Genomic DNA, 25,573 nt, shown 5'->3' on the forward strand with positions numbered 1-25,573 from the left:
GTTAAAATGTAGAATTTATTCATTTGGAAATTTCTAAATGTTACTATCTTCCCAGATGGGATTTCCAGCCATAGACTCTTGGTCACCTCATTTTTGCGGGGGAGGGAGGAGGTAGAGGCATGGTCTCTCTGTGTAGCTTTGGAGACTGTCCTGGAACTTGCTTTTGTAGCCCAGGTTGGCCTCGAACTCAATGAGATCCATCTGCCTCTGCCTCCCGAGTGCTGGGATTAAAGGTATGTGCCTCTACTATCTAGCCTTGGTCACCTTTTTAAATAACACCTGATTATGCTGAGGCATTTCCTTTTTGGCCAGCTGATATTTCTGCTTACATTCTTGCCACCTTCATAATCATGAACAGGAAAGATGAACTTAACTCCAATTAAATTTTTTGGATTGTACTTCATTCTTTTATATTCAGGAATACTCATAGTTTTCTTGTTTTAGAATAGTGAACTTTTTATGTCTGAATTTGAAAGGCAGATTCCTAGATAATGTAACCTGTCTAGTTTAAAGATTTGGGGGGATTATCTGTGAAACATGTTAGTAATCAATTCATATTTTGGCTTGGAATGGTATTACACCCAGGTATCACTTAAATATCAACATGTAATCCCTAATATCTGCTTCCATGACTAAAGTCTTTGTGCTTGCTTTCTTAAGTTTTACAGTATACTTTCTATCTGACTTGTGGGCCATAATCACCTCCTTTAACAGGTACCCCCACTCCAACTTGATTAGAATACCTCTACTTTGTAGTCTGATCTTAATCTCATCCAAATCTTAATACTACTGTGATTGTATTTTCCCAACAGGTTTATGATTCTAATAAAATACTGTGTTTTCTGTAACAGGAGGGAGCGGGCCTGCTTTTGGTCCTGGCCACCCAGCTAGTTTACACTTGAAATAATCACACAGAAACTGTATTCATTTAAATACTGCATGGCCCATTATCTCTAGCCTCTTATTGGCTAACTCTCACATTAGTTTAACCCATCTCCATTAATGTGTATCGCCACTCCACTTGACTGTGGCTTACCGGCAAGACTCTAACCAGCATCCATCTCAGGCAGGAGAACCATGGTGTCTGCCACACTGCCCTTCCCAGCATTCAGTTCAGTCTACTCCACCTAAGCTCTGCCCTATCAAAAGGCCAAGACAGTTTCTTTATTCAACCAATGAAAGCAACACATAGACAGAAGAACATCCTACTCCAGTTTTCTAGCAGATACTTTTTAAAGCTAAAAGCAGCTAGCTGAATGATAATTTAAACATACCAACATTTAACATTGAAAATCATTAAAATTCTTTTGTTCCTCTATAATTTATAATCTAGTGTCTATCTACCCGTATAATCTTAAGGAAAATTATCTCACAATCTTACTTTCACAAAAAAATCAAATTTTCAGTAATATTTTTGTTGTTTTTAGAGACAGGGTTTCTCTGCATAACAGCCCTAACTGTCCTAGAACTCACAGAGACCTGCCTGCCTCCTGCCTTCCACCCTCTGAGTTTCCTCAAGTTCTGTGAGCCATCATTCCCAGCTAATTTTGGATGATGGGGGTTGAGACAGGGTTTTTTTTGTAGCTTTTGGAGCCTTTCCTGGAACTCACTCAGTAGACCAGACTGGCCTCGAACTCAGATATTTGCCTGTCTCTGCCTCCTGAGTGCTGGGATTAAAGGCATGCACCATCACTGCCCAGCCAAGCTAATATTTTTTAACTTAGGGTTGGTGAGTTTTTCTCTGACTGAATTATAAATTATATTTACCAATACTAAAGATATCTGTGTTCAATTTAATATATCAAGTGCTTTAATTTTACCATTACTTTTCTTAAAGGATTCACCAAAAGCCCAGCTACGCAGGACAATAGAATGTTGTCGGACCAATTTATGCAACCAATATTTGCAGCCTACACTGCCTCCTGTGGTTATAGGTAGGTCAGCCCAGAAGAGTTCAGGCATGATTCTCTGTAACTTCTTTTCTTTGTCTTTAACAATAACTAAGCTACTTAGAACTCAGTCCTCTCAGTGATTCTCTCCTTTTTTGTAAGATGCAGCAGAAACATGCTATACTTGCTTCATTGTTTACTTCCGTCCTCAGGTCCATTTTTTGATGGCAGCATTCGATGGCTGGTTGTGCTCATTTCCATGGCTGTCTGTATAGTCGCAATGATCATCTTCTCCAGCTGCTTTTGTTACAAGTAAGAAGATACTTATTTTTATGTAAAACATAAAATGGTTAATTATTCTATATTAGCAATCTTTTTGTGTTTAAACTAACAAGTTAAAAAACACTGTTGTGTGTGATTCGGAAATCATTAATTTGTATTCTCTGATAACAGCTTTTCAACTGTTACGACTTCCTTAGAAGGAAAGATGAATTTAACTCCAACTAATTTTTTTTTTGGATGTTACTTCATCCATTTATGTTCAGGAATACTCAGGCATTCTTGTTCATACAATAGTGAGCTTTGTTATGTCTGAATTTTAAAGGCAGATTTCTAGATAATGTAACCTGTCTCATTTAAAAATTTGGGGGATTATCTGTGAAACAGGTTAGTAATCCCATAAATAAATTTGTGTATAAGGAATTTAACAATATGATGAAGTTGTCAATTTTAAGAACCTGGAGAAAGGGGCCTGGGGTGTGACTCAGTGGTAAAGTACTAACCTAACATACAGGAGGGCTTGGGTTCTATCTGAAGCACTGAGGTATAAATTTTTTTTTTTAAAAAGAAAAAGAAAAGATAAATTTAGTAACTAGATTTGTACTGGGTTGATATATAGAAAAAATGTAATTAGGTCTTTTCCCTGCACTATAAATTTGAACCAGATTAAATTAGAACTATATCTTCATATGCATAGTTTGGAAAACTTTTCTGAGTCTACCTGAGCTTAGAAGCAACCAATGAAGTAAACACAGTATAAAAAATAGTGTCAGCTCCATAAAAGTGGAGGTTTTTAGAAAAAAAAGAAAGATGGAACAAATGAAAAATACTGACAGCTAATACTTACTGCAGGTGATTGTTTTACACATATAAAAAGAGCTTCTATATAAACTAAAAGGCATAATTCAGTGAAGAAGTAGATAAAAATAGATACAGTTTTAAAAAGAATTATGTGTGGTTTTCTGAAGGGTTTTTTGTTTTTTAAGACAGTCTCATGATGTTACCCTGGTTAGCTTTGAATTTGCTATGTAGACCAAGTTGGTTTAGAACTCATGGAGATCCTCTGCCTCTCAAGCGTCAGAATTAAAACTGTACACCTCCATTCTCAGCTGTATGACTCTTTTGAAAAAGAAAATAATAAGAATATTTCTAGCTCGGTAATGGTGACACTCAGCTTTAATCCTAGCATGTGGAAGGCAGAGGCAGTTGGATCCCTGAGTTGCAGACCAGCCTGGTCTACAAAGTGAGTTCCAGTACAGCCGGTCTGTTATACACAGAAACCCTGGTGGTGGTGGGGAGCAAAAAAAAAAAAAAAAAAAGTATGAAATATATGATGAAAATTATAAAATGTGAGGTATTTTTTATCTACCATGTGGGTAGATGAAATGAAATAAGACTATGCGTGCGTGTGTGTGTATGCCAGGGTAGATGTCAGTTAACTTCTCCCAGTCACCCGCCTCTGTAGTTCTTCAGATAGCATTATTACACTGGCTCCTCACATTTTACAGATATTTATTTCTTTTGATATAAATAGCAGATTGAGCCTATCAGCCTGGACTGTATAGTTCCAGACCAGTTTGTGCTACAGAATGAGATCCTGTTTCAAAACAAACAAAAACTTATTCTGTAACAAGCAAAAAAGCAGTTTATCAACTATGGGGGGGGGGAGACATGATAATGAAAATAAGAGATATGGTGAACATATGAATACCAGTTTAATGACTTTGACTTGTCAGATTAAAGATTAAAAATCTTATAATTCAGACAAGATGCTTAGGGAAATTTGTGCAACCTGGGAGAAAAGACCTAAAGATACTAATTAGAGTTAAATGAAATGGCCCAGGCAGATTCAATGCATACTAGTGAGCCCTGCAGATCTCTCAGAGTGAACACTGATCCCTAGAAACAGGAAACAAAGGATTAAGCATTAAGATTGCCTGTGTTTCTACCTGAAGAGTATTTGACTTTATGACACAGAGAATGTAGGTATTCTCTGATGAGAAAATATAGGTGAGCGTCTGGGGCGATGCCATCAGCTATATTCATGAGGCAGGTTACCAGAGAAGTAGAAAACTCTAGTTGGAATTTTCTTTAGACCACCAACCAGCTCCCAGATAAAGACACAGAGACTTAGTATTAATTATGAATGCTCAGCCTCAGCTTAAACTTACTACTAGTTCTTTTAAATTATTGTGTTTCTACTCATGTATGTTTTGCCTTGTGGCTTTTTACTTTTTTTTTTTTTCATTATGTGTGTCCTACTCTCCTGCTTCCTTTGTGTCTGTCTTTCTGATCCCTGGGGTCTTTTCTTTTTCATTTCTGGAACCTAAATTCTTCCTCCCATTTAATTCTCCCTGCCTGGAAGTTCACCTATACCTCCTTACTCACTATTGGCTGGTCAGCTATCTCTGTTTTCAGTTTAGTTCTGGGAAAAATAACACAATAATATTTGTAAGAATACATCCATTGCTGGGCGGTGGTGATGCATGCCTTTAATCCCAGCACTTGGAAGACAGAGGCAGGCGGATCTCTGTGAGTTACAGGACAGTCAGAGCTGTTACAGAGAGAGACCCTGTCCCAGACCTCACTCCACCCCCCAAAAAGAATACATCTGTTATTCCCACACTCAAGTGATAGAAGCAGAAGGATTAGGAGTTAAAGGTCATCCTCAACTCAGGTTCAGCACCAGCCTGGATTACACAAACAAACAAAAAACAGTATTTGACTTTTTTGTTGTAGTTATTGTTTTCTTTTTTTTTTAAGACAAGACAGTGTAACAGCCCTGGCTGTCCTGGAAAACACTTTGCAGATCAAGTGGCGTTACAGTAATTTAAGTAGAAACATGGGAGGACTTTTTAAAAAGATCCAAATGAAACTTGAGGGAATTAGATTCAAATACCTTGAATATCATTGTGAATGGGTAAGAAAATGACAAATTAGATTTCACTTAAGAGCTAAGTGGGTATGGGAGCATGAGAGTAGAAGCTGTTTGAAAGAATTTGTGTATGTGCGTGTGCTGCAACATGCTCGTGGAAACTTCATGCCTCCTGTTCAGTGCTGCACACAGCTGTGCAGCTACGGCTAGCTGGCCCATGAGATTCCTGGAATCCCTCTGTCTCTGCTTCCCATCTCCATGTGTGGACACTGGAATTACATACATATACAGCATCACCCAACTTTGTATGTGTTCTGAGGATTTGAACTTGTGTCTTTACACTTGCACGGCAAGTGCTCTGCACATTGTTTCCTCAGCTCTGAAAGAATTTTGTATGAGACATGGTCAAGTACAGTTATAATCAGAATCCTCGGTGGAGGGGACGGGACAGGAAGAAAAATGTTTAAGAAATACTGACCAGGGATTTTCCTTTCTCTTCTGTGTGTGTGTGTTTGTTTTGTTTTGTTTTGGAGTCTGTCCTGAAACTTGCTCTGTAAACTTGACTGTCCTAGAACTCTTATTTGTAGACCAGGCTGGCCTCAAACTCATATAGATTTGCCCCCCTCTGCCTCCTGAGTGCTGGGATTAAAGGTGTGCAGCACTGCCTGGCTGGGATTTTTCAAGTTTAAATGAAAACCAGAAAATTATTAATCTAAAAATTTTAGTAAGCTCGTAAAGATACCAAAAATATGAAGAGAAATACAAAGTACATTGCTCAAAATTGGTTATAAAAAGAAAATTTTTAATTTTTTAAAAATTTTTTTACTTTTGTTTTATGTGTGTGAGTGTTCTGCTTTCATGTATATCAGTACCCCACATGTGTTTAGTGTCCTTGGAGGCCAAAAAGGTTTTTGGCTACCAAGTGACTACTGGGATTTGAACTCAGGTTCTCTGAAAGAACAGCCCATGATCTTAACAGTAGCACCAAAGGAAAATGTCAGTGCAGCTGTAAAAGTGCAGATTATAGCTTTTACTGTCCTAGAGCTTGCTATGTAGACCTGGCTGGCATTGAACTCATTGAGCTCAACTTGCCCATATCACTCCAGTCTTGGTTTAAGGGCACATACAGTTTTATCACAAAGATACAGTTATAGTTTTAAGAGTATGTGTGTTTGTAGATATAAACAATTAGTAACTTTCTGTGCTGAATATCCTTTCATATTTTTTAAAGACACTGTTAAAATTTATAATTTAAATATTTTTTACAGCTATGATACCATGTTACATGCTGGGGGAAGGCAGTCATTTGGGGGTTTTGTTTATCCTTGGTTTTGGGGATAGAGTTTCACCATATAGCTTAGGTTGCCTTTGAATTCAGGATCCTCTTGCCTGACTCTTCCTAGTGCTACCACATCTGGACTTTTGGGGGTGGGGAAGGTATATGTGTTGATATTTTTTAAACAAGACCTCACTTCATAGTTCAAGCTCAGCTCTGTAGCCCAAGCTGCCTTAAACTCCCATTCCTTCTGCCTCCCAAGTGAAGGGTTAGAGATGTATGCCTCCACACTCTGTTGTGTGTGTGTTCTCATGCTAATAGACTGTGACTATCTCTTCATGTTAGCATGACACAGCATTCTACCTCTAACTCCCATTTCTAGTAAATTATAACAGAAGTTTTTTCCTGTGGTAAAGATTTATTAGGCTATGATTCTGCCTGAAGGAATGATGGCAGGTCTCAAGGCTCAGAGTATCAGAGTGTTCCAATTTTAATGTAGATTGTTTCCAACTTTTTTTTTTTTTAAGACATTACTGTAAGAGCATCTCAAGCAGAGGCCGTTACAACCGTGATTTGGAACAGGATGAAGCATTTATTCCAGTAGGAGAATCCTTGAAAGACCTGATTGACCAGTCACAAAGCTCTGGTAGTGGATCTGGACTACCTTTATTGGTAAGCTAAAAGCATTTTACAGATGTAAATGGTGTATGGATACAGGTGTGACATCATGGGTAAGTGGACATCTTAGTGACCAACTAAAAGAAATTAGAGTTAAGTTTAGGCTAATTGGCTGAGGGGAGTATAACGTTTAGGTCTAAAAAAGGTTACAGATAATTCTGATGAATGGGTGGGCAGGCAGGTGGACGGACTGACGGACAAACGGATGGGTGGATGCAGATAATCAGCTTCAGGGATGGAGAACAGCATTCTGCAACCCTCCTAATCACAACACTACATTTTTGGGTAGATATTTTTAACTGTTTAATAGCATTAGTTGAAAGAAATACTTAATGACAATTTAAAAATATGTCTAAAGTAATCTGTGGTAGAATTACAAAGGTGAGAGTAGAGATAGCTGTATGCAGATAATATGATTATAGGGAAAAACCCGAGATTGGTACAAATAAACTTACTGCAACCAACATTTGTCAGTTTGCAGAATTCAAAATCATGATATCAGTTTTACTGATTTTTATATATCATGGCAACATGTCTAGAAACTGAAAGTTAAGAAGTAGTATCATTTGAAGTAATATCAAAAAGCATGAAATATGTTTGAAATAATCTTAGGCAAATATGTACATCACAAATTTTATATACTAGAAGTTATTAGTTACTGAATTATTGAATTAATTGATATTCTTTTTTTTAAATTATGTATACAATGGTCTGTCTGTTTGTATGTCTGCAGCCCAGAAGAAGGTATCAGACCTCATTACAGATGGTTGTGAGCCACCATGTGGTTGCCGGGAATTGAACTCAGGACCTTTGGAAGAGCAGGCAATGCTCTTAACCACTGAGCCATCTCTCCAGCCCCTTAATTGATATTCTTAAAATTTTTTGAAGTAGATTGTTTCTTTTTTGGTTTTTCAAAACAGGGTTTCTCTGTGTAGCTTTAGACTCTGTCCTAGAGTTTGCTCTGTAAACCAGGCTGGCCTCGAACTCACAGAAATCCACCTGTCTCTGCTTCCCAAGTAGAATTAAAGGCGTGCACCTTCATTACCTGGCAAGTTTTCTACTTTTAAAAAGACATTGTAAGAGCTTCCCAAGTAGAAGTCATTACAACCCATGGTTTGGGATAGGATGAAGCATTTATTCCAGTCAGGGTATCATTGAAATTAAATATTCTTAAAACTTAAATAGATGGAGGTGTATAACCTGTTTGTTTTTATTTTAATTAATTTATTTATTATGTATAGTGTTCTGCCTGCATATATGCCTGCAGGCCAGAAGAGGGCATCAAATCTCATTATGAATGGTTGTATGCCACCATGTGATTGCTGGGAATTGAACACCGAGTCGTCTGGAAGAGCAGCCAGTGCTCTTAACCTCTGAGCCATGTCTCCAGCCCCTGTATAACCTGTTTATGAATTGAAGGCAGCACTACTAGGATGTCAGGTGCTAATAAAATACATTTGATAAGTACACGGACTTCAAAGAAATGTAAAAGCTCCATAATAAGACAGCCACATTTTTTAGATGGACAAAAGATTTGAATAGATGCTTCGCTAAGGTTAAGAAAACAGCAGATAAACAAGCACATCTGCATCCTGAAGGGTGTGCAAGTCACATTCATTAGGGCACTGCTGTGCTAAAGATTAACTTGAAATTTCACAGATAGCGGATTAAATGCAAAATGATAAGGCATTTGAAAATTGTTGGGAGTTTACTAACAAGCATATACTTTACTTTTTATATTTATTTTTGATTTTTTGAGACAGTTTTTCATGTAGCCCTGGCATGGAACTCAATCTGTAGATGAGGTTAGCCTCAAATTCAGAGATCCACTTGCATTTGTCTCCCGAGTGCTGGGGGTGTGTACAATAAAACAGTTCTTCTGCTTTTCGCCATAGAGATACAAAAAAATTGTTTACACAAAAGACCTGAAGGTGACTGTTCATAGTAAATATAGTTTAATAAATAATTAAATTAGAAATAACCTAAAAGCTTACTAAATTGGCAAATGGATAAACAATCTATGACATATTCATCAGTGTCGAGAAACAAATCACTAACAACAGAGATGGATTTCAAAGGTATTTTATGTTTAGGAAAAAAAAAGCCAGCTACAGAAAACTACATAATGTGTCTACTTATATGACTCAGAAAAGGCAGGAACAAAACAGGTAAACAATGCCAGTAAGCAGGAAGGAATTAATTATGAAAAGAGGAATTGTTTTAAGCAATGGAAATATTCTTAAGTCTTAAATGAGGTTTTGGTAATTAGATGACTAGGCATTTATCAGAATTTGCTGCTCATTCCCGCCCCCCTTTTTTTGTTTGTTTGTTTTTGGTGGTTTTTCGAGACAGCGTTTTCCTGTGTAACAGTCCTAGCTGTCCTGAAACTAGCTCTTACTGTAGACCAGGCTGGCCTCGATCACAGGGATTCACTTGCCTCTGCATCCCAAGTGCTGGGATTAAAGACGTGTGCCGCTACCACCTAGCAGCTGCTCAATTTTCAAAATGTACATTTTATTTTATATATAAATTATACTTGAATAATTCTGACCTTAAAGTATTTCAGAAAGATTCTATTCTAAGTGATTTATGATATAAACCAGTTCAGCTTTGCATAGATCCCTCCTCAGACACACTTCCATCCAGAAGAGAATGTTCTTATTCATTTAAAATTACTAATAATCTGAAAATGAAAAAATAAAGTGCATATGTACTTGACATATTATTCCCAATTACTATGAGCCAGGAATAGAATTCAAGCAAAGGTATATAAAAAAACAAAATTGTAATTCTGATCGATACAGCCAATAAATGAGTATGAGAGAGACAGAGAGACAAACAGCACTATACAGAAAATTGGACCTTTAGCAAGAGCCTGTGAAAGGAATAAATGAGTTAATTATGAAAAGTTAGAATGGAGCTTGAGAATTTATTTGTTTGGAGGTTCCAGTGGGGGAGCAAAGCTACTTCTATACCCTTCACTGAAAACAATTTCTCTATCTTGGGAAGTTTTGAGTGGGATCCACATGGAATGTTGAAAGAGGAAGAGGATATCTGACTGGCTGTTCAGGCCAGCTGAATCAACCCTAGCAGTCAACAGGGTGATAGATGTCATAGCCAGATCACCCTCACATTCAAAGATTGTAAGAGCCAGAGATGGTGCATGACTCCAAGGAAACAGTGTCTTCCAGACACCACAGGACCAACACACATATGAACTCAGAAACTGTGGTAACATGCACAGCTCCAAATAAGACAAAATCCCAGTGTTGAGAAGGGGAATTAGACACATAGCCCCACCTCTAACCTCTGGGAGGTACTTGAAGAGGGGAAAGAATAAGCAAAATACTCTATACTGGAAAAAAAATTGAATTAAAAAAAGAAAAGTTGGAATAAGGGAATTGTAGGTAAATAGTGAAAGCTGGAGCTGGGTCAGATCATCTAGGATCTTAGAGATTGAGGTGAGGGGTTTAATTTTTAGATTTTGTATAATAGATCACCGTGAACTCAGTGACTGGAAACCAAAAATATTTATTTCTCATGACTGAATTTGTTGGGAAGTTTGATTTCGAGACTTGCCCAGATACTGATAAGCTGTATAGCTTGTGCCTAGGATTGACAGTTGACATGGTGCTGCTTCTCTCTTTGGGAGGCAGGGTTCCCAGGAGCAGAAAGGAAAGGGCAAGCTGTGATACACAAGCCTCTGTGAAGTCTGCTGGTCACATACTTGCTATTCTGTTGCCTAGAAGAAGTCACATAACCAAAACCAAAGTCTGTGGGGAAGGAGATTTCTCAGGGGGGACTGTGTGTGATTTCAGAATACATTGTTCATTGCTGCCTTTAAATACTATAGTTTAAACATTGAGGTTAGTGTGTTTACATTGGAGTTATTTGGATATGCCAGTTTTTTTTAATGGCATGACATATCACAGCTTAATAGATTGTTAATAGATTGGTCAGTCTTAATAGGTTCTTTGCATAAAGAGCTCAAAATGCTGTCCTTTTTCTTTCCTGTGTAGGTTCAGCGAACTATTGCCAAACAGATTCAGATGGTTCGGCAGGTTGGTAAAGGCCGATATGGAGAAGTGTGGATGGGTAAATGGCGTGGCGAGAAAGTGGCAGTCAAAGTGTTTTTTACCACTGAAGAAGCTAGCTGGTTTAGAGAAACGGAAATCTACCAGACGGTGTTAATGCGCCATGAAAATATACTTGGTGAGTTTCCTTCGCTTTAGTAAGTTTCTCATTGTGGTGGGGGTGTTTGAGTACAGGGGAGAGTCTGCCATGTGCATGTGGATTCAAATGTTTGTATAACTAAAAGAAACCCAGTCGAATTCTTAGTGAATCAGAACACTATCTTGAATGACAAAAAAGCTTTTTATTACTCTAAACAGCATTGAGTTTCTAAAGGATAATTAAAACTGGTTTGTTGAATGTACATAATAATGGAAGCCAAGTCTTTCGTAGAGAGCATCAGTGAATGCTTTTTCTAGGGTAACTTTAACTGCGTCTGCCTTTAGCTTTTGTCAGCACAAGAACCCAGTATGTGGCTTTACTGTATTTTCTGTGCCCAGTATATGTTCCTCTCACTACCTCATTTTATATAGTAGTGAAGTAATGTAGGTCTCTGATCAGTGAAGTGTATAAACAGATCTTGTTTTCCTGTGTTTTCTTTTCAGCTGCCATTTTACTGTCTCTTATTTTGTAAAGTGCTTTGCCCATTGCCAAGTGCTGACATTTATGTTCCTTTCCTATTAGTCGTGTAAAATGTTATCACAAACTGAGTGGCTTAAAACATCAGAAGTATGGCCAGGTGTGTTGGCCCAAACATTTAATCCCATGTTTAAATGGCAGATAGATTTCTTGAGTTCAAGGCTAGCCTGGTTTACAGAGTTTCAGGACAGCCAGGACTATACCGAGAAACCCTGTCTCTAAAATTACCTCTCAAAAAAGAAGAGAAAAAAAAAATCAAAAAAGAAAACACCAGAAGCAGTGTGAGTGCCCACATGTAAGGCAGTTCCCTGACCTAAAGGCACTACACTCACATGTATACATGTATACACATGTGTACACACACACAGAGAAAGAAAACAGCTGATTAGATTATCCCCTTTAATTTTAGGATCCAGAATTTTAAAAATCAAGCTGATGGCAGGGCCTTGCCTATCTGGGGTTTCTTTCTGACTGCCAGTCTTTAGTGTTCTTTGACTATTTGGTTGTTTTTCACTTTTTGGCTCATTGGGTCCCACCACCCAGCTCCTAAATAAATACATGGAGGCTTATTCTTATGAATGCCTGACCTTAGCTTTAGCTTTGCTTATTTCTAACCAGCTATTTATTTATTTATTTATTTATGCAACATGAAAGAATGTTACACATCTTTGTATCATTAAACAAATGTTCCACAGCATAAACAAATGTAACACATTTTCAACTAATATTCCACAACAGACAACCTTCCTTTCTGTATTTCATGCGATCTTCTATGTGTGCTGTGACCACATTTCCATCATACAGGACACTCATTAGCTAATTCGGGTCATCTATATCTTGCATGGCTTCATGTAAATATAATTCCACTTATAAAGATTCTGTTTCCTATGTAACTTAAAGTATCTGTTTTTCAACTTGAAATAGAAACTTTTATTTTGGGTGTTGAGGGGTGAGGTTTTGTTTTTGTTGTCTTTGCACAGTCTTACTCAGTTTGTGCAGTCCTTCTCCCTCTGTCTCCTGAATACTGGGATTACAGGTGTGTGCCGCCACTCCCAGGTAAAGAGCCATCTCACAAGAACATCATGTAGGTTATTGCGTAACACATGACTTCTTTTTCTTAGTCATTATTATCACTGTTTGGATTAATGTTAGGATTATCATAATTAGCTAGCTGTATGTCCTGGCCCAGGCATATAATCTCAACACTCAAGAGACTGATTTTGATCACAAGTTTAGATATAGCCTGGACTGCATAGCAAAACCCTGTCTTTAAAAATACTGTAAATATGGACTGGAGAGATGGCTTGGTGGCTAAGTGTACATACTATTCTTGCAAAGGACCTCAGTTCGATTCCCTGCACCCACATTAGGAAGCTTACAGTTGCCTGTCACTTCAGCTCTAGAGAATATGACACCCCCTGACTTTGTCCTCCATGAACACACATAATACATACATAAATTTAAGAATACTCTAATTTTTTTTTTTTTTTTTTTTTTGGGTTTTCGAGGCAGGGTTTCCCTGTGGAACCTGTTTTGGAACTCGCTCTGTAGACCAGGCTGGTCTCGAACTCACAGAGATGCACCTGCCTTTGCCTCCTGAGTGCTGGGATTAAAGGTGTGCGCCACCACCGCCCGGCAAAAAATACTGTAAATTTGTAAAAATGTAGTGACATAGGATATGGGTTTTTTGTTTGTTACACATTCAAAACATTTTGCGGGTCAAATTAGGAAAGTACTATCTGTACAAAATAAGTAGTTCGTTTCCAGTATCCTGAATGTGCATCTGTAACTGCCTAGCACCTCTGCTGACAGCTAACCTTTTGAACTCATTAACTAAACAGGTTTTATAGCTGCAGACATTAAAGGCACTGGCTCCTGGACTCAGCTGTATTTGATTACTGATTACCACGAAAATGGATCTCTCTATGACTTCCTGAAATGTGCCACACTAGACACCAGAGCCCTACTCAAGTTAGCTTACTCTGCTGCCTGTGGTCTCTGCCACCTCCACACAGAAATTTACGGTACCCAAGGAAAGCCTGCAATTGCTCATCGAGACCTGAAGAGCAAAAACATCCTTATTAAGAAAAATGGAAGTTGCTGCATTGCTGACCTGGGTCTGGCTGTTAAATTCAACAGGTAAATGATTTTTTGTTTGATGTTTGGAAATTATTTCAATATCTAACTGGTATTTATACACAGGGTTACTTTGTTTGTTTGTTTGTTTATTTAACAAAGCTATATTTCACTATACTTTTCTGGGGGATTATTGAGGATTGAACCCAGGATCCTACATATACTAAACATACACTCTGTTACTAAATCACATCTTTAGCCTCTATGTAATTGTTGATTTTCTATTTTTTATGCTTTTATTTCAGTTTACTTGTACTTGCTCTTTTTTCAAATAGTTGTCCATGTTACATATAAGTAGCTTGTGACCCAAGTAATTAACAAAGGGCATTAAGTTTGCTTCAGTTCATCTGTATTAAAACAAGGTTATCATGACACCGTGTGGTGGTAGTTGCACGCCAGCACTCAGGAGGCAGAGGCAGGCAAATCTCGGAATCAGCCAGGTCTACAGAGTAAGTTCCAGGACAGCCTGGACTGTTACACAGAGAAACACTGTCTTGAAACACCTCCCTCCAAAAAAAGGGGGGGTTATGAAACCAGGATGGGAAGGTGGGCACACCTTTAATCCCAACACTCGGGAGGCAAATGTGGGCAGATCTCTGAGTTGTGAGTTCTAGGACAGCCAGGGATACACAGAGATACTCTGTCAAAAAAAGAAAGGAAGGTTATCATAAATATTACTGAATTTTAATCATTTATACATATTACTCTACTTTTGAGCACTTACATAAGTATTTTTTTCATAATGGATTTCTAGGGATGGGAGACTACTGGAGGAGTTTTCACATATTAACTTGTGCCATATCATATAGTACTGCTTCAGAACAATATCGTGTGCCAATTTATACTCCTGTAAATGTGGGGAGATAGTTTCTCTTGATTGTCAGTTTTCCAGAAACATTTGGCATTATAAAAATTTCAGGAGCTAGATGGTATGGCACATGTCTTTAATCTCAGCACTTAGAGGCAGAAGCAGGCTACAGAGAAAGTTCCAGAATAGCCAAAGTTACACAGAAAAACCCTTTCTCAAGCTCCTCCCTCCTCCAAAAAACATCAGGTGACTTTTTTTTTTAAATTTTTATTTATTTATTAAAGATTTCTGATTCTTCCCCGCCACTACCTCCCATTTCCCTCCCCCAATCAAGTCCCCCTCCCTCGTCAGCCCAAAGAGCAATCAGGGTTCCCTGCCCTGTGGGAAGTCCAAGGACCACCCTCCTCCATCCAGGTCTGGTAAGGTGAGCATCCAGACTGCCTAGGCTCCCACAAAGCCAGTTCGTGCAGTAGGATCAAAAACCCAGTGCCATTGTTCTTGAGTTCTCAGTAGTCCTCATTGTCCACTATGTTCAGCGAGTCCGGTTTTATCCCAGGCTTTTTCAGACCCAGGCCAGCTGGCCTTGGTGAGTTCCCGATAGAACATCCCCATTGTCTCAGTGTGTGGGTGCACCCCTCGCGGTCCTGAGTTCCTTGCTCTTGCTCTCTCTCCTTCTGCTCCTGATTTGAACCTTGAGATTTCTGATGGTGCTCCAGTGTGGGTCTCTGTCTCTATCTCCTTTCATCGCCATCAGGTGACTTTTGAAGCAGTTATCATGTATTATGATGTAGTTTAAGAATGGAGTGGTTGTTTCACATTTACGACCACAAAAGAAAAGTACTACTTGAGGGACTGAAGAGATGACTTAGCAGTTCAATAAGTGGTTTTTTGTTTTTCAGCAGGCTCGCATACCAAATGTATGGTGTTTGTGATGGCATCATCTGGGCTCCAGTGAACTTGGATAGCTCCATTCATCCTGTTTTACTGCCTGCAATAAATGTAGCCTCTCTCTTAGGCTGGCTCTACTCCATACTTGGAGCTTTTCTTCAATGGACATTCCAAGTCCTAGCATCTCCAACTTCCTAGATCTCTCTTATTTTGGGGAATTCAGCAATGTTTGGGGAATGCTGCAATGTTTTTTTGAAGAACCTTGATAAGGCCTCCATGGCCATTTAACTTACATTAGGTGTGCCTGATGAACCACACGGTGATGCCAGTGAATTCCTCTGCTTTTTCATCACTTAGTCGGCTTGGGCCTTTTCTGCCACAGCTGAACTTAGCCTGTCTGTGCCTTGGCAGCTCAAACTGGGAAAATCGTGTCTATAGAATCATTTTGGAGCAGGGTTAAATCAAAAATTTTCCTAAAATCATACTTTTCTAATTAAATAGATGATTTTGTAGTTATTAGTTAATTGCAAGTTTGGGTTGGGAAATTCACAAATGTGTGTCTGTCTGTGTATTACATTCATAAATATATAGTACCATATATGCAATGACTTATTTGTACAATCTCTGAAAGACAAAATTTTATCACTGTCAATAGCTTCCTGAGTCCAGGAAACTAGACTGGTTTTAATTGACTTAAGTAGGATCCTTTACACAGAGTTCAGATCAGTGAACTAGAAAGTTATGATTGTGGAATAGTGAAGACAGTTCATGGAAATGTAATCATATGGTTAGGCAGTTTAAGACTTGGCTGCCATAAATGAGTGAGCAAACTTTATTATAGTGTAAATTGTTGACCTAGCCAGGCGGTGGTGGCGCACGCCTTTAATCCCAGCACTCAGCAGAGCAGAGGCAGGCGGATCTCTGTGAGTTCGAGACCAGCCTGGTCTACAAGAGCTAGTTCCAGGACAGGCTCCAAAACCACAGAGAAATCCTGTCTCGAAATAAAAAAAAAATGTTGACCTATTTGCTCCTTCCCCAAAACTTTCTTTTTATATAGATTCTACTTTTTTTGTATTTGTATTGATTTAGCAGAAGCCAGGAAAATACTTTTGAGCTATTGTAATGTTATCTAATTTCTTACTACTAGCTTATTCTTATTGTTAACTTTATTGTATAAAATGGTTTTATACTCCTTTAAAAAATAAGTGAGTAAGGTCCAGTGAGATGGCTGAGTGAGTGGGGTAAAGGCACTTGCCACCAAATGATGAAGAAAAGAACTGATTCCTGCAAGTTGTCTTCTGAGCTCTACACATGCAATCCCCTCCCTGAACACAGGAAAGAAAGAACAAACCACGCCACAGCTAGAATGCCATGCTGAGTTGTCTTCAGGTTTCCTCCACCAAACATCACAGTCCTTGGGGTCAGAGACGGCTCATTAGTTAAGAACATTTACTGCTGTTTCCAGCACCTTCATGAGAGGCCCACAGTTACATGAAACTCCAGCTCCAGGAGATCCACTGCCATCTGCAGATGCCTGCACTCACATAGCACACATACACCTGAACACATTAAAATAGGTCTTTAAAAAAAAAGTCTTAGCCCATTGTTGTGGAGAGGGTGGGTATTTTTTTTTTTTCAAATCAGGATTTTCCTGTGTCCCGGAATTGACTCTGTAGACCAGGCTGGCCTCGAATTCAGATCTGCCTGCCTCTGCCTCCCAAATGCTGGGATTTAAAGTGTGTGCCACCACACTGTCTTTATTTTTTATTTTTATTTTTAATTGTATAGATATTTTTCATGCATGGATCTCTGTGTATCACATGCATGCAGTTCCTGCAGAGACCAGAAGAGGGCATCAAATCCCTGAAGGTTGGCTACAGGTGGTAGTGAGTCACTATGTGGATGTTGGAAATTAAACCCAGGTCCTCTGGAAAAACATGAAGTACTTTTAACAGCTGAGTTATCTGTTTAGTTCTCAATTCGTTACTTTTAATTCATCCTCACGTGAGTTTTCAGGACATAGGAAGATTTCAACCCTATTCTTGCCAAGATGGAAACATAACTAGCCTCTAGCCTCGTTCTCCGTAGAGTTCTTGTTCCCTAAAGCATCATGAACCATGCCTCCACTTTCTGCATTATTTCCTATCAGAACATCCCGGTATGCTCTGCTCATCGTTCCCAGGCCTCTAGCATGCACATCTAAACTGCCAGTACTAAAGGCATATCAGTCACACTGTCAAGTTTATCACAGTGACAGCCCTACCCCTCCTTCTCTATGTAGTACGTACTGATGCGCATACAGAAGCCAGAGGAGGATCTCCAATAGCCCTTCTTACCATTTTGTTATTCCCTTGAGAAAGGGTTTCTCATTAAACCCAAAGTTAGGCTGGTGACTGGAAGCCTCAGTGAACATCCTTTCTCTACCCTCCATAGTAGTGGGATTACTGGCGGGAACGTGGACGTACCCAGCTTGGGGCTAGGCCAGCTTGGGGCTAGGGGTTTGAACTCGACCTCTTGTTTGTGCCACAAGTGCTCTTACTCACTGAGCCTGTCCTTATGTTTTGTATTGCTAGGACAAAAAAAATGACAAAAGCCACTTTTGTCTTTAGTCTTTAATGGCTGAGCTGTGGTGCCAGCCCAACAGAAACAGCTTTTAAGGAAAGAAAAGGTTCTTTTTTTTCATGTGTTCATTATAAAACGGAAAGCGTCATGGTGGGAATATGAGGTTGCTGCTCACATTGCACCTATAATCAAAAAGCAGAGAGTTGAGCACTAATTGGGGGAGGTCCCTTGCTTTCTCCTTTTTCCATTTTAACCTGTGAACTGGTACCACCTCATTCTGGATGCTCTGTCCTTCATCCATTAAACAACTCTGGAAGCAGGCTCAGAGACCCACCTCCAGGTCTTTCTTAGTTTCTCAGTTGCTTACAAATCTAGTCAAGATGACAATAAGGATTAACCACCACAGATGTTTTATAACAAAATATAACACTTTGTATCCCACTCTACTGGAAAACAGTTCTAGAAGTTTGTTTTAGGGGCACAAGTAACGTTAGGTCTTTAAGTCTAAAATTCAGTTCAAAACCCAGGAAACTAATAAATCATTTTTTACTGGATTGACTTTTTATAGATACACTTTTCTTATAATTAAGTAGATTGGATCCTTGAAAAATAACATAATTCTGTATTTTAAATGCTAAGCTTACAGCCTGACAGTGGTAGCGCACATGTTTTATCCTAGCATGCAAGAGGCAGAAGCAGGTGGATCTCTCTGAGTTTGAAACCAGCCTGGTCCATAGAGTGAGTTCCAGGACAGCCAGGGTTACACAGGAACTCTGTCTCAAAAAAAGGAGGAGAAACAATGCTAAGCTCATTGTCTAAGAATGGTAACAATAAATGATTCCTCTTCTATTTTGATACTTCTCAGATAGAATTATTTGCCCTTATGTGAAATATTGTTTTTGTTTTGTTTTGTTTTTTGAGACAGAGTTTCTCTGTGTAACAGTCCTGGCTGTCTCTATAGGCCAGACTGGCCTCGAACTCACTGAGATCTGTCTGCCTCTGCCTGCCAAGTGCTGGGATTAAAGCTGTGCGCCACCACTGCCCAGCTCCTTTTTCTTTTTCTTAAGACAGGGTCACATGTAGCTGAAGCTGGACTGGAACCAGCTATTTAGCCAAGGATGACCTTGAATTTCTGATCATCCTGCCCTTGCCTCATTGGTGCTTAATATTAGGATTATAGGCCATGCTCTGTTTATATGGTGTGGTACCAGGGTCTCATGTATACTAGACAGACAAGCACTGTATGAATTGTAGCACCTCCTAGACCAGCACTGTTACTTTTTGAGAAGTGTAAAATTTCCTTGGAGACAGATCCTTGTCCGAACTCATGAATGATCCTTGTGAGAAAGAGGAAAAGAAAAAATAAATAAATAAAAGTGCTTGTGTTAATACAGCTTACTGTAAAAAAGTCAGAGTTAGTGATTTGTGGCAGACATGGTACTAAGGCCCAGAATAGCCTCTCCAGACTATACTGGGGGTGTTATGTAATATGCAATATATAAAGTCTATAAAGGTGCTAAATTTTGTAATGTGGCCCCAAGAATTTATGGTAAAGAATATAGGAATGTATACATTTAGAAAGAAAAATGTTTATAAAACTGTACGGATATGAGCCGGGTGGTTATGGCGCATGCCTTTAACCCCAGCACTCAGGGAGGCAGAGGCAAGCAGATCTCTTGTGAGTTCTAGGACAGCCAGAGATAGAGAGAGAAGCCCTGTCTCAAAAAACCAAAAAGAAAAAAAAGTACAGATATGAACTATCATTGACTCTCAACATGGCCATTGTCCTTCTCCTGTCTTAGTGATACAAACGAAGTTGACATACCCTTGAACACCAGGGTGGGCACCAAGCGCTACATGGCTCCTGAAGTGCTGGATGAAAGCCTGAATAAGAACCATTTCCAGCCCTACATCATGGCTGACATCTATAGCTTTGGCTTAATCATTTGGGAAATGGCTCGTCGTTGTATTACAGGAGGTAAGAGTTTGAACCATGTTTTTGATTATGTTTGTTTAGCTCGCATTTAAAAAATAATTACCTAGTCTATACATCACCTATGTCGGGGTTTTTCCAGGACCACTCTCAGAATCTGTTTTCACTAGATTTCTAAGACCCTCATATAGTTGTCTTGATTCCTCACATACATTTCAGTGAAAAAATACCTTCAAGTCATCCGAGGGGAGCGGTGCTGAGAGAAGCTCCAACAGCTCAGCCCCTCCCCAGCCAGCTGTGACTGTGGAAAGTGGTGTCATTGCTCACATCTGTTGGCTATCATCAGAGGCCTCCATGTAGTTAGGTGAACTACTCCTAGCACCTGGGAGGTGACAGCCTCAGTGGTGAATGACTCATTGTTAGGTTCCCAGACAAGAGGCAAGGACTGACCTTGTATCCTTTTTTAATGAGAGCCATAGTGGGCTGTCTTGGGAGCTTGTGTGCATGTTGTGATTAGTCTTTCTCTTGCAGTAGAGAGGAATAGAAACATTCCTAGGAGTGACAAACAAGTAAACAGATATTTACAACAAAAATTTCAAGAAAATCTTAGTTCTTTCTTTAGTGTTTGTTTGTTGTTTGAGAGTTTAATTGCTTGTAGCACAGACTGGCTTGTCACAGTCCTCTTGTTTCAGATCTTAAGTGCCCTACCCCCAAAAGAAACACTATATACCATTGTTGACAGACTCGCCCTGTTAGAGGTAGGGGAAATGATGGGTCATAAATAATAGAAACCTATTTACTGTTAAAAAGAGAACCATCCAGGTTATAATTCTTTATGTACGAATTCATTCTTTGTTCTGTAGTTGAGGGAGCTGCTATGTACTCCTCCTCCATGTTTCTACTCACTGTGTCTTCTCACTCCCCACAGGAATAGTGGAGGAATACCAATTACCATATTACAACATGGTGCCCAGTGACCCATCCTATGAAGATATGCGTGAGGTTGTGTGTGTCAAAAGATTGCGGCCAATCGTGTCTAACCGCTGGAACAGTGATGAAGTAAGTTGGAACCAGGTCCCTGTAAAGTGGTGAGTGAGTGAATGCTGTTTTACCCCATGCTTACCACGGTCTCTTTGCATTTTTCTTTAGTGTCTTCGAGCAGTTTTGAAGCTGATGTCAGAATGCTGGGCCCATAATCCAGCCTCCAGACTCACAGCTTTGAGAATCAAGAAGACACTTGCAAAAATGGTTGAATCCCAGGATGTAAAGATTTGACAGTTATACAGTTGTAAGGGAGAATCTAGACTGTAAGAACTTCACCCAAGGAATGGGTGGGTTAGCATGGAATAGGATGTTGGCTTGATTTTCAGACTCTTTGCCACATCTTCACAGGCTGCTAACAGTAAACCTTCAGTACTCTGCGGAATACAAGATTTGAACTTCCAAACATGTCAATCTTTATACATGGACAGGACAACTTTGTTTTACAGGTTTGCTTTTATAAACTACATCAAGACTCCAAGCCTGATAAGAAGCCTCTGGTCTAACTCTGGGTACTCATTCTTCTGTCCATAAAGTGATGCTTTCTGTGAAAGCCTTGAGAAAATTAATGAACTCAGCAGAGATGGAGAAAGACATATTTGCCTTCTATCAGAGAAAACATCTATTTGCGTTCTATCTTTGTAAACAGCCTACAGATTATGGTCACTTTGGGATACTACCTGGTTTATGATGGTGCACTATGCCTTTGATATGTACACCAAAATTCCTCTGCTGCCATGGGGCTTAGAAGAAAAGAATGTATGATTGTGCAGGAGGGTATTGTGGCTAGCAGGTTAAACATGCAATATCTGATCAATATTCGCCAATCTCATGAAAGTCATCTACCTTGTATCTGTATAACCTCTCCACCAACTTTGTTTTTAACATAATAGTTGTAAAGGCCAAATAAGTTTAAAGTGTCCATAAATTTGGACTGCTTCTCTTCTATCACCATTTTGTTTTCTTTTTTGGTAATTATTATTATTATAATTTTATATAAAACACCACCTGTCCAGAGTTGAAACTCATCTCTTTCAACCATACTTTGGAAGAAAGCGTCTCTTGCTGGAGAAGGCCTTGCAGATTCTGATAACAGTGTGCATGCCTGTGGTCATATTCTGAAGTCTTTGCTCTCAGTATCTCTTAAAAAGGGAAGTTGTTTACCATGTGTAATGTGCTTTTATTTTCAAAACCTACATAATCGTCTTTCTAGCCATATTTTCCTTGCATACTGAACTCTATTCCAAACAGCTCACATGGGTCTTATCCATAATGGGGAAATGTTTTAAAGTAGAACCATGTGTGAATTTCAGAATTCATGCATTTAAAAACTTTAGTCAAAAAAGTTCACTAAGATATTGCCTCATTCTTTTATGAAGGATGTCAGCTAATATAAATTTGTCAGTAACTGGTAAAATGTATTTTATATATCTAAATCTTTAGAAATTTGCTTTTTACAGTTTCTGATCCCTAACTTGTGAAGACAAAGAATCAAGCAGAAGTGTCCAGTATCTGGTCACTTCCCATATAAACACTGAACCGCTGAAATAAAACGATGCTTTCTTTTCTTTTTAAATAGAGGGCTTGTTCTCTCAAAGAACAGTTCTGGTTAAATCTTACATGCCGATATCATATTATTTAAATGTTTATTCTGCGCAAACAAGCCAGGAGAGGATCAAGTGACATTGTCTCTTTGAATGAAACATAAATTAAAGATGACTGCATCATAACATAGTCAACCATTTTAATTTAAATGGGAGGCTGTCCATCTATTCATTTATAACTAAATATAATACAAAAATTCCACAAATTTGAGACTTGGTTTGACTATTTAATGAGTTTCATTTAGTGTAACCAAATCCTGAGAACACATAGGAGATTTGAACTACTTAAGCCAAGTTAACCTGGATATATTTTTGCCTGAATAAACTAAGTCTTAAAAATCATTAACATCTTGATGATATACCTAACAATGGCAAACTTCATTCTTAGACATGCTTAAATGGTGTGTGGAGGCCGCTATATGATGATGATTCTTTTCTGATTAGCTTGGTCTGAGGACAGGGGGCTGCCAGGAATTAATCCTAAGGCTGATAGTGAGTACTGGAGTCACTGCCTTCCCAAGCTGCCTCTCAGTACTCGTTAGAAACAGTAACATTCTAAAGGCCAAATGCTGCTATAGTCCGTACGTAGAACCCTAATGTCTAAAGTTGCATTAAACTTATTCTTTTCTTCTCCTTCCTTCCTCTTACTCTTAAATTTGAAATTTAAGCCTGGAGAGATGGCTCCGAGGTTAAGAGCACTGGCTGCTCTTCCAGAGATCCTGAGTTCAGCTCCCAGCAACCACATAGTGGCTCACAACCATCTGTAATGAGATCTGGTGCCCTCTTCTGCTATGCAAGCATACATGCAGGTAGAACTCTGTATACATAATAAATAAAGCACTTAAAAATATGGGAAATTCAGTGAAATATTTGAAGACTATATTAGCCCTTGGGGTCAGTGAGAAGGCTCCATGGGTAAAGGCACTTCTGCCAAGCTGCCACCTGCAGTGTAGTCTCTGGGTCACATGCGAAAGGAGAGAACCAGCTATTCCATAATTGTCTTCTGACATCCACACACTCTTTGGCATGCATCCCCCCGTCCCCCCCCCCCCCCCCCGACACACATAATGCACTCCACATAAGTGTAATTTAAAACAAAATGTATAAACAACTGGTTAAAAAAGCACTGCGTAGTTAGTAATTAATAACTTTAGTAATTAATAACTTGTAAAAATCTGCAAACTCATTTGGTCCCACTTTGAATCTAGAGTTTAAAAATATGGCTAATATCAGCAATCCTTATAAATCATAATATAAAAGCCCAAACCCAACTACCTAAATACATATCAAATGATCCAGGAAGATATCACGAGTGATTTGTATGGTCAGGTGTTGCAGGGGTACGGAGCAGGTAAAAATTTGTCCCAGCTTGACTGTCTGAGGCTTCTGCAGCACTGAGAACTGATATCTCTGGAAATATTGTAACAAAAGGTATTTTAGCATGTTATGTTACCCTTCCCGTGTCTAGAAGCGTTTCTCAGCCTGTAAAGCTCTTGTCCTGGAATGTGCTGGGTTTCAGCCATTCGTTCTAATGTTATTCCATCCTTTTTTCTTTTTAGATGTTTTTCCTTATTTAGAATAAAAAGACAGTAAATTTTCAAGAACCATGCATCTCTGATTTGGCCCAAGATAAGTTGTTGGATATTGTCTCTTTCAAGGCAGGTTTCCTAAGTGAAAACCTTGTCTTTTCCAGATATGCGTTTTTTTGAAATGTCTCCAGATGTCTAAGATAATTTCAACAGAAGTTTAATTCATGTTGAAAGAAAGGTTATGTAGCCCTTGTGGTAACAACACAAATTGAGTCAGATATTAAGCAGTGACGGTTTGCTCTGCTCCTGGCTGTGAGGGGGTGGAGACTAGGCAAGCAGATCTTGTTCCTCTGGTGAAGTGTGCGAATCTGCAGGAATGACCGTCCCATAAGGAAAGCTTATGAATATGGCTTTTGCAAAGAATTAGACATAATACTGTAATTTTAGGTTGTACTCTGTATTCTTTCAGTGGAATTATTTAAGCTCTTTAGTGACCTTTGTTCTTCCCACTTAAAAGCTAAAATGTAGTATATATTGTATAAAATGAAAATATTATAGCTTAGGGAAACTGTACATAAGGCATTGACTGGTTAAAAGGAGGCATTTTTAATATGCAATTGTAAAACACCAAAAATATAGATTCATCTTTGATATGTAACACACTAAATGTATTTTGTACAAAATCTGATTTAAAAGGTGCCTTATTAAGTTTACCATTAATTGCTTTGTTCTATATACAGATTATGTCCAATGTATCATTTTTCAGTAAATAACCTTATTTTAGTATACTTCAGTGATGTGTTTTGTGATGTTGTTCTTGGATTTATTGTGCACCAGAAGTCCTCTATTGAAATTTTATAATAAGTGAGTCCGTGTACATATATACGTTCCTGAATGTGCATTTCAGCTTCTAGAAACCCGGAACGTGGCTAGGTAAGTGGCCGTATGTTTTTGCCTATATGTAGAGATGATGAACCTATTATAGCAAGGGGATTTTTTTCCTTCTATAAAAAATAAAGCGTTGTTTTCTGGTTATAAAAATGTGTATTTATAACAACTTTCGGGAAAAGCTAAAGGAAAGAATAAAGAAGCAAATAAACTATGTTTTATTGACAGGCATCACTATTTACATTTGATTGTCTTTTTTTAAAAGACTTCTTATTTTATGTATATAAGTGCTCTATTAACTTTATGCCAGAAGATGGCATCAGATCCTACTATAGATGTCTGTGAGCTACCATGTGGATGCTGGGAATTGAACTTAAAACCTCTGGAAGAGCAGCCAGTGGTATTTTGTCATTTTTTTTTCTTCTGTTTTTCGAGACAGGATTTCTTTGTTTAGCTTTGGAGCCTGTCCTGGCACTA

The 25,573-nt window shown here is 38.7% G+C and overlaps 1 protein-coding gene across 2 annotated transcripts in view; it reads left to right on the plus strand.

The window, feature by feature from the left end:
• The window catches only part of Bmpr1a (bone morphogenetic protein receptor type 1A), a 102,194-nt gene extending 77,193 nt beyond the window's left edge, over positions 1-25,001 (plus strand). For both annotated transcript variants that reach the window (XM_050140607.1, XM_050140606.1), the window contains exons 6-13: positions 1,838-1,934; positions 2,102-2,201; positions 6,847-6,991; positions 11,017-11,209; positions 13,549-13,846; positions 19,904-20,079; positions 20,963-21,093; positions 21,184-25,001. In XM_050140607.1, coding sequence (XP_049996564.1) covers positions 1,838-1,934; positions 2,102-2,201; positions 6,847-6,991; positions 11,017-11,209; positions 13,549-13,846; positions 19,904-20,079; positions 20,963-21,093; positions 21,184-21,309 — 1,266 coding nt within the window. In that variant the 3' untranslated portion in view covers positions 21,310-25,001. The remainder of the gene's footprint in view (positions 1-1,837; positions 1,935-2,101; positions 2,202-6,846; positions 6,992-11,016; positions 11,210-13,548; positions 13,847-19,903; positions 20,080-20,962; positions 21,094-21,183) is intronic.
• The last annotated feature ends 572 nt before the right edge of the window (positions 25,002-25,573 follow it).

Source organism: Alexandromys fortis, unplaced genomic scaffold (assembly GCF_014885135.2).
Source record: "Alexandromys fortis isolate MF-2015 unplaced genomic scaffold, M_Fortis_MF-2015_v1.1 scaffold_46, whole genome shotgun sequence".
NCBI lineage: Eukaryota > Metazoa > Chordata > Mammalia > Rodentia > Cricetidae > Alexandromys > Alexandromys fortis.